Source organism: Parastagonospora nodorum (assembly GCF_000146915.1).
Source record: "Parastagonospora nodorum SN15 chromosome Unknown scaffold_1, whole genome shotgun sequence".
NCBI lineage: Eukaryota > Fungi > Ascomycota > Dothideomycetes > Pleosporales > Phaeosphaeriaceae > Parastagonospora > Parastagonospora nodorum.
Genome location: NW_001884549.1, coordinates 247387 through 261567, shown reverse-complemented (window position 1 = coordinate 261567; position 14181 = coordinate 247387). Strand labels below are relative to the sequence as shown.

At 39.2% G+C, this 14181-nt stretch overlaps 3 protein-coding genes across 3 annotated transcripts; 1 reads left to right on the top strand and 2 right to left on the bottom strand.

Moving 5' to 3' along the window:
• Positions 1-79: 79 nt before the first annotated feature.
• SNOG_00094 (hypothetical protein) lies at positions 80-1349 on the bottom strand (the record flags this gene model as incomplete). The annotated part of the gene is made up of 5 exons (XM_001790737.1): positions 80-691; positions 741-832; positions 1060-1081; positions 1131-1153; positions 1316-1349. 5 exons carry the CDS (start codon positions 1347-1349, stop codon positions 80-82), a joined length of 783 nt encoding a protein of 260 aa, XP_001790789.1.
• A 190-nt stretch (positions 1350-1539) lies between these two features.
• Positions 1540-3247, bottom strand: SNOG_00093 (hypothetical protein; the record flags this gene model as incomplete). The annotated part of the gene is made up of 4 exons (XM_001790736.1): positions 1540-2304; positions 2396-2997; positions 3064-3109; positions 3177-3247. 4 exons carry the CDS (start codon positions 3245-3247, stop codon positions 1746-1748), a joined length of 1278 nt encoding a protein of 425 aa, XP_001790788.1. The 3' UTR covers positions 1540-1745.
• A 296-nt stretch (positions 3248-3543) lies between these two features.
• SNOG_00092 (hypothetical protein) lies at positions 3544-6122 on the top strand (the record flags this gene model as incomplete). Its single annotated transcript, XM_001790735.1, has 6 exons — positions 3544-3716; positions 4156-4369; positions 4444-4611; positions 4763-5027; positions 5065-5222; positions 5271-6122. The coding sequence occupies 6 exons, from the start codon at positions 3544-3546 to the stop codon at positions 6120-6122; spliced, it is 1830 nt and encodes a 609-aa protein (XP_001790787.1).
• Between the last annotated feature and the right edge of the window lie 8059 nt (positions 6123-14181).

Sequence of the window (14181 nt, the reverse complement as noted above, 5' to 3'; positions counted from 1 at the left end):
CAGATCGTTCATGCATTCGGCCCTCTCAGCCCAATAAGTCGCCCAAAGCATTCACATACGCCGAAGGCCCGTCTTTGCATCATCTGCCAAGAAGTCCTCCTTCTTGCTGACTCCAGTCAACACAGCCAGCGTGCCTCCAAGCTTGCCCCTCTATACCGAACTGGATGTCCGTGTTCAACCGGTCGCCGACCATGCATGTTCGACTGCGGTCGAACTTGAATTTGCCCTCTACGGCATCCATCATCGCCTGACTAGGCTTGCCCAAAGACAATGGCTCTCTTCCAATTGCCTTCTCTAAAGCTGCGCCGGATGATCCTGCGCCAGGGAACAGAGAGTGGGACGCTGGCAGGGTGCTGTCGATGTTGGTCGCAAGGTACACTGCACCGCGCTGCAGATAGTGAAACGCTATCGCCGTCTTGAGGTAACTCGGATGGAAGTCAAGCCCAGTGAGCACGACACCCACGTCTGGATCCAGTAGCGTGCCGTTTGCGATGTTGTCAAAGTCTTCCGGCATGCGAATCTCGCGGCGATACTCAGGGTCTGTTCCTCCAATGTAGGGAACACCCTCCGACTGCAATTCCTGCTCAACGCCAGATTCACCGAGCACAAATACCTTGTTCTTCGGTGCAGGTAGCTTGAGGATACGGGCAATGTACACGGCGGCACTGTAGGACGAGCCGAAGACTTCATCCTACTGTTTGGTCAAACAAAAGTCGTGCCTCGCATCATGAGCCACTTACCACTTCTGCGGGTATGCCGAGCTTGTCAAATTTCTTCTTGTAGTCCGCTCGTGACTTGGTGCTGTTGTTGGTCACAAAGACCAATTGTTTGCCTTCTTAAAGTCATTTGACCACCTCAACGTCATCTCGGGAACATGCATTACCTTCTACTTCTCAACGATCGTACAGATGTGCATAGGGGGTTCTTCGAACAGGTGGTGGCCGGACCATAAGACTCCTATATGTTTCCGCAGTGAGTGATTATCACACAAGTCCATGCCTTGAAAAGTTTAATAGAACGTGGAAATGCATCAGACATAAAATGAGCATAGCCACATACCATCGCAGTCGAAAAGGAAGACCTTGGTGGTTTGTCAGCGCAGTCGTATTGGGGCAGGCCGCAGGACTTACATCGAATCTTGACAGAAACTCATCTGTGGCAGCTTTATCGCCTGACAGGAAATTGGGGCTGTTTGGACATTTTGCTCAGTATCAGCGTGGATGTGGAAAGATGAGGGCTGCGAAAGAGAGTTTGTAAGAGCAACCAAAAGTCTAGAGCAATTGCGGAGCACTAGCGGGGTACCGCATGAACTCACGGCAGCCAGCGCAACAAGAGTGGTCCGTCGACATAGCGCCAGCCAACCCGAGAACTAAACTCTTTGATTCTGTCACAAGTAGAGGCCTCTAAGAGCTGCTGACCGAAGTTAATTTTGTAGGTAGTACTTGGGCGGCTGGGACATGTGGTTCTTGGCGCTGGACCCTGATGTCGTTTTCGGAATTAAACTCACAATGGGTCGGAACATGGATATCAAGTCAAGGTAGGCTTGTTTACTTAATTTATTTGATTGACATATCTACAGCATCGAAGTTCATAGCTTCGGTTCAACTAGTCAGTCGACGATAATCTTCTTCTCCAGCTCCTCGAAGTTGATGAAAAAGCTCTCGAACAAGTTCACGGCATGCTCCACGTCATGTGCGCCACCAGTCTCGCGAATGCTGTGCATGCTCAACTGTGGGTTGCCCAGATCAAGCGTACGGGCACCCATGGCTGCTGAAAGCATGGGACCACATAGTACTACCACAGGACGAGTCGTTACGCACAACGAACAGCTGCAGCGGTACGCCCTCCTTGGCCGAGGATATACTTGATGAAGCTTTCTTGGCGCGGCGAGCCGCTTCCTGGAGCAAGACAATACCGGGCGTGTTCGTGGCGTAACGTGCGTTGGCATTTACTTTGATGACGGTTCCCTTGTTCATTTCAGGCCTGTGTTGAGACTCGTATTTAGCGGGGTAGTTGGGATGCACTGAGTGAGCCATGTCCGCGGAAATCAAGAAGGAGGTGGCTAGTGTCTGCTCGTAAACAGTGGCAGTGTCGGCCTCGACTTTATCGTATGACTTATCTGAATCGCTCTCCGATGCTGGGAGGGCAGAGAGCCGGCGTATAACTGCTGGCAACAAGTTTGAGTCAGCTCCTTGCGCGGTTTGCGAACCAATCTCCTCGTGGTCGAAGCAGGCGATGAGGCGAATGGTAGAGTCGCTGTCCAGAGCTGCAGACGATGACAGGCTGTGAATAAGACCCTCAACGCTGCAATACGTCATCATGAGGTTGTCGAGGCGCGGTGAGAAGATCAGTTCGTTGTTGAGACCACCAACCAACCGATTTTTGCGTATCGTACAGAACTATCTCAAAGTCCACAATGTCGCTGGCATCGGCGCCTGCTTCTTCGGCGATGATGTCGACAATGTACGAGTGGTGGCGCTGGGTTGGAGCTGCAAGCGGCTCGAAGGGGCTATCCTTGGTGTCTTCTTCTTTGGACTCCTCGGTCTTGCCCTGTCTATTCAGCTCAGCAGCTACTAGCCCCGCAATGGGGAAGAGCTGCGTCTCCTTGTTAAATTGGAAATTCTCTTGGCGGTCAAGATGAATAGCCAGAGTGGGAATCCTCAGAATTGGACGGTCCACTTTGACCAGACGCTGCTCAAAGTTGCCGTCCTTGGTGCGCACCATGGCGCGTCCCGCAATGCTGAGATCGCGATCGAACCAGGTGTGCCACAGGCCACCGCCGTATGTCTCACAGGCTACTTGGAGAAAGCCATCACTTTGTCGCTTCGAGACTGGCTTGATGCGGAGGCATGGCGAGTCGGTGTGTGCGCCGATCATGCCAATGGGATTACCTGCCTTCCATTTCTTTCCGATGGCGAAGGCGACGATTGACGAGCCATTGCGCGTCAGGTAGTACTTGCCACCGGGGTGCAGCGTTGGTGCCCACGAGTCTCGCTCCTACATCAATGCATGTCAGTTCGAGAGCGCGTATAGAGGATGTGCAAGCTACGTCGGGGTACACACTTTGATTTCCTTGAAGCCCACCTTCTCTAGTCGCTCCTTGGGCCGACTTGACAGCGTGGAAAGCTGGAGCGGTCAATTGACGGATCTAGGGGTGGGAGCTGCACAGAGCCTACATACGGGTGGGGGAAGCATTAACAAAGGACAGGAAGTCCTCGGCGGCTGCAAGGGACGGTTTAGTCGACATGGCTCGAGCACGCGACAGTTTTACAATAGTTGTTAGGGCGCGAGAGTGTTGCAGCGGCCTGGGTACAGCTACGGGCATATATACGGAAAGACTGGGCCGGAGTGGTCTGCAGGAGGGCCGCGGTGGTGTGGGGTATGGGAGAGAGGTGGTGGCAGGGTTTACGGGTGATGTAAGCCGGGGACACTAGCAGGCGGGCAGCGGACATGATTCGCTGTCGTGGCAAGTCAACGCGCGCGAGCATCCCAAACAGCGACCAAGCGACAAGCAAAACATGGACGTGACGAAACGACGAGCCCATGCGCGCCGCCCACGCCCACGACAACATTGTCGCGATATACCTGTACCGGTGTGCACGCAGTCTGCCCTTGGTCCCCGTCCCCGTGTGCGCCCAGCTCGAGCACGCCCTGCATCCCCAAGACTCGCTGCCCACGCTCCTTGCCGCGATTGTCGTGATTGTGTTCGTCGTCCCGTTCGTTGAGCTTCGACCTCACAACAACACCGTCACCCCGCCATCGCCGCCGCCGCCCACAACACCCAGGAGAATGCGCATTGCCGGCCGCTGAGCACCATTGATTGCCACTGTCGCTATTGTTGCGCCCGGACACCGCTATTGTTGCCCTTGGAACAAGACGGGTGACAAACGACCAAGGGGCTATCACCCTCGCGCAATCGCATCGCCTCTCGCCTTCGCAGTCACCACCGATTTGACACCCGTCTTTCTTTGCGACTTCACCCTCCCTGCTGCCATTTATTGCACGCTCAGTGCATACAAATACCGACCCGTCCTACCATCGCTCCTCATCCTCAACCTCAATCTTCGGCATTCCGACACACAACGGCGACCACCACCACCACACCGACACCGTCGCTCCTGCCGTACCCGCGCGACACCGGCAAGCGCGACTCAGCACCACCATCGACATGGCACCTGGGGAGGTGGATGCAGGCGACGACAGAGTCGCGACGCCGACCCTAATCTCACCGCCAGAGTCGAAGACGCCCCCAACCGCACATCACAAGCGCACTCAATCTCTTGGTACAGTGGCGCATGACCGGAATTCGGAGCCTGTGGACGGATCCATATTAACCAAAGCCTTAGAGCAGCTGGAGCATGCTGGCCGAGTGAGAGAGCGGACGCCCACAACAAGCCCAAGTCGAAAGCGGCCACGCATATATGGTGATAGGTGACTTTGCAGCCCTCTGTACTGACGCGCAAACATGCCGCTAACTCAATCCCAGATTCATTCCAAATCGTGCCGGTCAAGATCTTCAAGCCAGCTTCAATCTTCTCCACGAAGATGCATCACCAGCAACCCCTTCAAGAGCTCGGCGCACGCCTCACAACGAGCTGCACTTCCAAAAGAGTAAGTGACATCTCAAACACTACAGCCAAAATCGCGCTAATCACCACTTAGCGGAAGAAGCAAATCGAACATACTCGGCTGTGCTGCGCCAGGAAATGTTCGAGGGCTCTGTGCCGCAGGCATTTCCTCAGAGTCTGTCTCCAACTGACAGTGCGAATATGCGAAGATCAGGGCGCTCACATACTCCCCCAACAAGGTCTGCAGCATCATTACCGCCCCCTTCAGGAACCCCATCAACCCCTCACAAGAACCTCTTTTCCTACTCTGGCCAGCCAACACCATCGCGGACACCGTCAAGTCGGCATGGCGTGCTCAACTTGAATGCACGCTCAGAGCTCTACAGCCTATCACCAATAAAGTACAGCAGTCAACGCATGCTGCTCAGTCCGCAACGAGCACCTCGGGCCGTTTCCAAGGTACCCTACAAAGTCTTGGATGCGCCAGATTTAGCAGATGATTTCTATCTCAATCTTGTCGACTGGGGCAGCCAAAACATCCTCGGTGTTGGCCTGGGATCATGCGTCTACATGTGGAACTCAAGTAGTGGTCGTGTCACCAAGCTTTGCGAATTGGGCGATGACTCAGTGACCAGCGTGAATTGGATTCAACGCGTACGTACTCACACAGCCCATAGTACGTCCTGCGCTAATAGGAAATAGGGCTCCCATATTGCCATTGGCACGAACCGAGGTCAGGTCCAAATTTGGGACGCCCAAACACAGCGTCGCCTTCGCACTATGATGGGTCACACAGCTCGTGTTGGTGCACTTGCATGGAACGAGCACATTCTGACTTCTGGCTCGAGAGATCGCACCATCTACCACCGCGATGTGCGACAACCTGACCAGTGGCTTCGAAAGCTCGTTGGCCACAAGCAGGAGATCTGTGGTCTTAAGTGGAATCATGAAGATCAACAGCTTGCTTCCGGAGGAAACGATAACAAGCTCATGGTATGGGACAAGCTCAACGACGAGCCTACCTACAAATTCAGTGAACACCAAGCAGCTGTCAAGGCCATTGCATGGAGTCCGCACCAGCGTGGTCTTCTTGCAAGTGGTGGTGGTACCGCAGATCGCACGATTAAGTTCTGGAACACATTGATATCGTCCAGCGGTCCCTCGGCATCTTCCCTTGCTGCTGCATCAGTAGCTGCATCAGCATCAGCAACAAGCAACATTCCGATCCCCCCAACGGCGCCAGCGAACCTCATCAGCAGTCTTGACACTGGCAGCCAAGTCTGTAACCTCGCATGGTCGAAGAACAGCAACGAAATCGTCTCAACTCACGGTTACAGCCAGAACCAGATCATTGTCTGGAAATACCCAAGCATGCAGCAAGTCGTGTCGTTGACGGGTCATACCTACCGCGTACTCTATCTAGCTATGAGCCCGGACGGTCAGGTCATCGTTACTGGTGCCGGCGACGAAACACTTCGCTTCTGGAACGCTTTCAAGAAAAAGGAGCGCACCGGCGGTCTGAGCAGCATGGACAGTTGGGGCGTCATTCGCTGAGGCACTGATCCTTGTCCTTGCGCACCTCGTGCGTGTAATTGCAAGAGAGGACTGAGCACCCAATCGGCGACGACCCGACGAGTAACAGTACCCGGATCGTTCTGGTTTGCGTGCATTTCTTCTGGGCGGCCATAGCATACATCATGGGCATGGAGTTTTGGCGAATTTTCCGGGCTGAAAAAGCCGTGGAATTGCACCGCTTGCGAGCGAGTCAACGGCAAATTACTTGTGGAGGGACCATGGCAATGGCGTTCTTGAGACCTGGAGTTTTAGGATACCTACCGGGCGCAAGGTAGCTGCTCGGCCATTGAGCCGTTCTTGCGATCTTGGAGGCACGATTATGAAATGTACAACAGCGGCCTGAGATACCAAGGGACTTAATTCGATTTTACTGTAGATTTTACTTGATAGGCTGCGCGAACAAACAGCCTCGTGCCGCTTCACGGTCGATCACTGACAATGCAAGAGTGGCAGTACACCCTGCACCATCACATTGAGTGCTCGTATCAATGCGCAGTACATTGCTATGTGGGGTGGACGCTCATTTTACAGCTAGCACATACGCAGAAGGTATCTGTGCGATAGTTGTTTCGCGGTTCTTGCCCGCCCCGCTGTATCAATTTGTTTCAAATGCACGATAATTTATCCGTCTACGGTGCGCCAGTACTAGGTGTAGTGCAACAATTATTTTCCCTTACTAAAAGTTACCCTGCATGCTAAAAACTTTAAAAACTTTAACTTTATAACTATATCTATATACTATTATATAAATAATATATATTCTAACTTAGATACTATATATATAATATCTCTATATAATAGTTATAATATACTAACTTATTTAAAGCTATAAGAAGACTAGAAGTTAATATTAATCTATACTAGCTAAAGCTATTCTAATAGTTCTATAAAAGGTACTCTTATCTAAGCTTTATATAATAGCTACGTAATAAGTATAAAGTCTTAATTAGTCTTTATATACTTAAGATATAGCTTAAAGAATAGCAGCTATTAAGAAGACTAACTAAGAAGAATAAAATTAAGCTTATACGTTATATTAAGCTACTCTACTTCTAAGTTAGACTAAATAATAAGAATATATTAATAGATCTAAAGAATTATAGCTACTTAATTAGCTCTTATATACTTATATAACTTAGATTTAAGACTAGACTATATTATAGAATTTATAATATAGATAAAGTAAAATAGGCTAAGAGAGTTATATAAAAGCTTATTTAAAAAAGACTTTAGTTAGAAGCTATTAATAGCTATAGAAGATAATTTATTTATTTTTATTTTTATTAAATAAGTATAAATATTATAAGAGATTAGCTTTTTAGAGCTTATTATATAATAAATCTTAGTAGTATTATATAAAGAGATTAAGAGCTATAGAGTTAGTAAAGCAAATATACTATAGAAGACCTAAATATAGTATAGTCTATTAATAGGCATAATAAGCTTAAGCTATATAGTATTAAGATCTATATCTGCATTAATATATATTCTAGATATATTATCTAGATATATATAAGCATCTTAAATAGTACTGCTATTAGTATTAAATAGTAATTTCTTAAAGCTATATAATAAGCTAGAGTTATTCTAAAGTATATATAATTAGATTATAAGTTAGAAACTTCTTAGATTATATATATATAGTTTATACTATATATATATAATAATTCTAATTTAGCACTATAAGATTATTATATTTTTAGTAAAAGTACTATAAATTAGAGAATTAAGTTATAGTAGTAGCTACTTTAAAGAAGTCTACTTTTTTACTAAAGAGTAAGTAGTTATATAATAGCTAAGAAATTACTAACTCTTTATAAGATTACTTTAGAGTACTTCTTAAAGTAAGTAAATTTTCTTCTAATTAGCTTATAGACTAGATTATCTTATACGCTATATACTTTTTAATTCTATAGAAGAAGATATACTTATACGTAAATATCTAGAACTTATATAAGATTTAATTTTAGCCGTAAGTAACTATATATTACTACTAGATAACCTTTTATACTCTATAATAACTTATCTATTAGAAAAGAAGACTTTAGTATACTATATAACGCTGCTATGCTTTAAGATCTCTTTAACTACTTACTTAAATAAGATTTTTTAGTATATCTGCTAGATAATATATAATATTAGTATAATTATATAATAGTAGACTTAGAATTTAATTCTTTTAATATAAGTATTAAGACTTTTAAGAATTATTAAGAGCTTTTTAAGCCTATCTATATATAGCTGCATAAGCTTATATAATAGCATATTAACTTAGAAGCTTAGCTAGAGCTTAGTTTATATGCTTATCTAGTAAGAAACTAAGACTAGAGAGTAAGTATTATATAACGAACTACTAAAGTCTGCTAATAATCTTAGCTACTGCATAATAAAGCTAATAATATATAAGAAGGCCTATTAGAAGCAGATCTTTCTTAAAGAGCTAGATTAGTATATGTTATCTAATATAGAACCTTAACCTCTTATTTTTATACTATATCTCTTATTTCTATACTATACCTCTTATTTCTATATTATATCTTATATAATACTAATTACTCTGCTACTTACGTATAATTATACTTAAGCCTAGTTCTTATTCTTAAAACTCTCTTTACTACTATAGAGGCGTATAAGATAATAAATTTTGCCTAGGCTATAGTAAATAGAAAACTCCTGCTATTAAGCTTATATAAGCTAGATTTCTTTCTAGGCTATTAGATAAAATAATTAGTCTTAATAATAATAAGGAACTAACTCTGATAAGCTAAGAAAGAAATCTTTATTCTAGTATATAATACTTAGATTTAACTTACTAATAAAGATAAGTATACTTAAGTGCGTATAATAGTTAATACTGCTTAATAGTAATTAATTACTAATACTCTATATAATAACTTTATTACTAATTATTTTTATAGTAGAGCTAGTTATATAATAGAAATAAAACTTATCTTTAATAAGAAGCTCTTCTTTAACGTTTAGCTTTAGCTTATATAATTCTCTATAATAGATCTAAATAAAGAGTATAAGAAGGTTTTCTTACTTAGTAGTTTAAAGATATTCTATATAAGTATAACTCTTATCTCTTTCTTATATACTAATACTTATAGATTTATTTATACTTACTTTTTAGAATATAAGTATTTAGAATACAGAGGATTTTATTAATTATATTATTCTTACTAATATAGATAATATTTAGTAAGCGTATAAGGCTCTTCTATAATATCTTACTTAGCGTATAGATTAAAAGTATAGCTTATATAAGATCTCTGTAACTATAAAAGTAAGTTATATAGTATTTAAACTTTATAAAGATAGCTCTTATAAGAGATACTAGAGAGGTTTATATATAAGTAAAGCATCTCTACTTAACTTACTATCTACTCTCTAACTTACTATCTATGCTTTAGTATACCTTACTTACTCTAGCTTTCTCTTTTCTTTTCTTTTACTTTAGCTAGTCTACTCTAGAGCTAGCGTATACGCTAGCTTAGCGCCTATACGCCTTATAGTATATATAGCTAGCTACTCTCTTCTCTTAGTAGACTCTTTATCTACTATTCTACCTTTAGTTAAATATAAGTACTTCTTATTAACTTAAGCTTTTTATGCCTGCAGTCTACCTTATATAATAGTAGACTAAAGTAAAAATTACTCTTTATAAGCTTTGCAGCTTTAATTAATATAAGTAGTTTCTTACTTACGCTTAGTTATTGCATAGAATCTTAGATTATTAGCTCTTTATTAAGTCTAGTAGCTTTTTTTATCTTCTCTTACTACTAAAATCTAGTCTTTGCTTTACTATATAGAGTATAGCTTAACGCTTATCTCTTTAAAAAGAACTTACTTCTTAAAGCTATTACCTGCTTATCTATGCTTACTATATATAGTAAACTCTAAGAGTTTATATCTAAAGCTCTAGAAGCTTATTATTACTAGCTTACTAAGGCTTACTATATACCTAAACTCTAAGAGTTTATTATTACTAGCCTACTAAGGCCTGCTATAAACCTAAAGCTCTAAGAAGCATACTATTACTAGCTTACTAAGGCCTATTATATACCTAAGCTCTAAGAGTTTACTATTACTAGTCTACTAAGGCTTACTATATACCTAAACTTTAGAAGTTCTTAGCTTAAGAAGCTACTAAAAAATTAGCGCGTATATAGCTACTCTACTACCTGCTATTATATACTAGCTATTATCTCTATAGCCTAAGATGCTAAGAAAATTTTTCTTAGCCTTTTACTCTTAAGATTATATTATCTTGCTAGCGTAGCGCTAGCCTCTTATCTCTCTCTATATTAGAGTTATCTTTCTTACTATTTAGAATAGCTACTCTATTACTATAACTACTACTATTAGCTAGAAACTTAACTATCTAACTTTCTTATATACCTCTTACTTTCTTTTACTTACTTTCTCTCTATACTAGCATACTATAGCTAGTTCTAGAAATAAGATAAAGCTTTCTAATAAGAACTTTAAGAATTAGAAGACTTATCTCTATATAAATACTAACTTTAAGAATTATAAGAACGTGCGCTGCTTTCTAATAGATAATCTAAAACTAGCTATACTTCTACTTTAATAGGCAGGTAGTAATATAAGTATATCTTCTAAGAAGAACTTAGCTAAACTTAACGTACTTAAGTTATACTTATCTAACTAAGTATCTAAAGAATTTTTAAACTATAATAATAGTATATTTAACTAGAAGCCTATAAAGAAGCTAAAGCTGCTACTAGTGCTAGCGTTCTTTATTAATATAAAGTTAGATTTAGATAATAAGGCTAAGTAAGTTAATATATACTTCTCTAAACTATATACTACTAATGCTAAAGTTAATAAACTAAGCAATATACTAGAAATAACTGCTATAGAAAACTTACTTACTTTTAACTAACTTAGTAAAGCTAATACTTTAGGCTAAATACTAAGCCTTAGCTAGCTTACTTCTACTCTACTTAATATAGCCTCTAAGACGCTTATCTAAATAGAGTATACTCTATACTCTTACTATACGCTATAGAGTTAAGATATTAACTTTACAGAGCTAGATATAATTTCTTCTATCTTTCTTTACTATAGTAATTAGATACTCTCTAACTCTACTTACCTTATTAACTACTACTTAGATAATCTTAGTAATAATAGAGCTTAATAGATTTGCTAGTATCTCTCTATAGACTAAGATAAGATTATAAAGTAATCTGTATTAATATCTAATAAACTCTTAATACTCTAGATTATCTAGCTAGATCTTATTATACGTCTAGCTATTACTCTTATATAGTTAGCTTAGCACTAGAATTAGCAATTTATAAAGAAGTATAAATAGTATAATAATAATATTAAGAAGCTTATATCTAAGTAAGAGGCAGCCTAGGCTACAGCGTAATAGAATAACCTTAACTAAGATAACTTCTAGTAATAGATTAATAAAGGCACTGCAAAGTATAAAGCCTTATAGAAGTAGGCTAGAATAGTCTATAACTAATACTACTATATCTAAGCAGCTTAGAGCGCAGCTATAGAGAAGTAGTACTATATAAATAACTCTACTACTATAAACCTAGATAGCTTTAGCTGCTAGCAGCCTTTACTATCTTAGCTAGTATAGATAATTAAATTATTACTATTTTAGAATAGTAATCTTCTGCAATTTATAAACTGCAGCATACTCTAGAATAAGTACTAGATTTCTAAGTTTTAGTGTACTCTAAAGCTGCTACCTATCTTTCTGCCTATAGAATATATCTTTAAGTTAGAACTAATAGTCTCTCTAAATCTCTACCTAAGTTCTATTTATAACGCCTATAACTATATAGATAACTAAGGTAATATAGAGAGCTATAGTAACTATACTTCTAAGTTTAATAGTAGTAATTTATAAGCATAATTTATAGCTTAGATAGATAAGATAATTATCTACTTTAAATAGAATAGCTACTAATATTAATATAAGGAAAACTATGCTAATATAGTCTTTAATAACATTTTTAAGACTGCTTATACTATTCTACTATATATCTAGAGCTATAGATGCTAGTTTAAGCAGCTATTTAAGTGCCTCTATACTCTATATACTTACTTTAGAGACAGCAATCTCTAGACTATAGCTAATATAAACCTAGCTATATTAGAATTTCTCTGCTTCTTTAATAGTAATAAAACTAGCCTATAAGCATAGTCTAAATTTAATATTTAGTTCTCTAGCTTTACTAGTATGCTAAGCTATAGGCTATAGCAGTAGTAGGCTAACTTTTAGAAGTATATCTCTATAGGCTACTATAATACTCTCTCTACGTTTACGTTTAATAACATACCTATAGTAATAATATAAGTTTAGCAATATATGCGCTATATACTTTAGAAATGCTAATCTTATAGTAATTATAAAGAGTATAGAGCGTAAGTAGTACTAGCAGTAAGAGTAGAATATCTATAAATATACTACTAAAGATAGCACTTACTGCTATACTAGTAAGTTATATATAGGAAATAATTAGTTTATGCTAAAGCTAGCTTCTACTAATAGTATGCTCTACTACTACTAAGATTAGGCTAGTACGCCTAAAGTAAAGGTTATAATCTTAGCTAACTCTCTCTTAGAGCTAAGATTGCTACTAAGAATACTACTAAGAAGAAGCCTAAGAACTTATCTAAGCTAGACTACTATAACTATAGTAGTAAGAGCTACTATGCTTAAGATTACTTAGACTTTCTTAAGACTAAGGCTATATATAAGTATATAATGCAGGTTTATAAATCTAAGAATCTATACTTCTATAGCTTAGAGTATAATTTAGATTTAGACTTAGAAGAAAATATCTCTTTCTAGATATAAAGCTACTATCTAGAAATAATTTAAGGCTCTAAAAAGACTGCTTAGCGCCTATCTATACTTATACTTATATAGCTAATACTCTTTATTATAGGCGCTAAATAGCTTAGAATTATGCAGCTTCTACTATAAATATAGCATAGTTTATATTCTAGACCTTTATAGGATAAAGCTCTATAGTCTCTTATACTTACTATACGCTAGCAGATAATAGAGTAGATTATAATTTTATTACTAGCTATTTAGCTATAAAATTCTTCTTACTTTAGCTTATCTCTCTACCTTAGCTAATTAAAGTTAAGGTATATAATAGAATTGCTGCTAAAGAAATTACCTACTAAGCTAAATTCTATCTAAAGGTAGATAATTACTTTAAATAAACTAGTGCTTTAGTAGTAGAAAGCTATAGAGATTTTAACCTTATATTAGAATTTCTCTAGCGCTAGGAGTCTATAATCTCTAAATTAACTACTAAAAATTACGCTAGAAATTTAATAATATCTACTACTAATAATACTACTAGCTTACTAACGCAGCGCCTATTCTTTTATGCTATAGTATACTTAAATAGTCTAATACTTCTCTTAAACTACTAGCTCTGCTAATATCTGCAGATAAATTAGGTAAAGGTAAAGTTCTTCTAGTCTTGCCTAAAGTACTACCTAAAAGTAGATATAATAGTTAAAACTCTTCTTATCTTACTAAGGCTAATAAACTTAAGCTAGATATCTAGTAAGTATTAGCTAAAGCTATTAGAATAATAGGCAAGAGAAAGAGTTATACTATCTACTAAGTACGCTAGTAAATACCTATTACTATATAATATATAGCTATAGAAAAGGACGTTAATAAGTATCTAGATAATTCTAAGAAAGTAGAGCTTAAAGATATCTTATTATTAGAGATATATAAACTCTATAGTAAAGACCTTCTAACTTTTAGCAAAAAATTAGCTAGAATCTTACCTAAATACTCTAAATATAACTATAAGATTTAGCTTAAACTAGGCGCAGAGGCTTTAAACTACTATATGCGTCTATAATCTAGGCACTATAATAAAGCTATATAAAAGTATATTATAGAAATAAAGAAATATAGTTTTATTGCTAAAACTAACTCTATAGCACGTAGTAATATAACTATTATAGCTAAGCCTAATAGTAGTATCTATATTTACGTTAACTACTA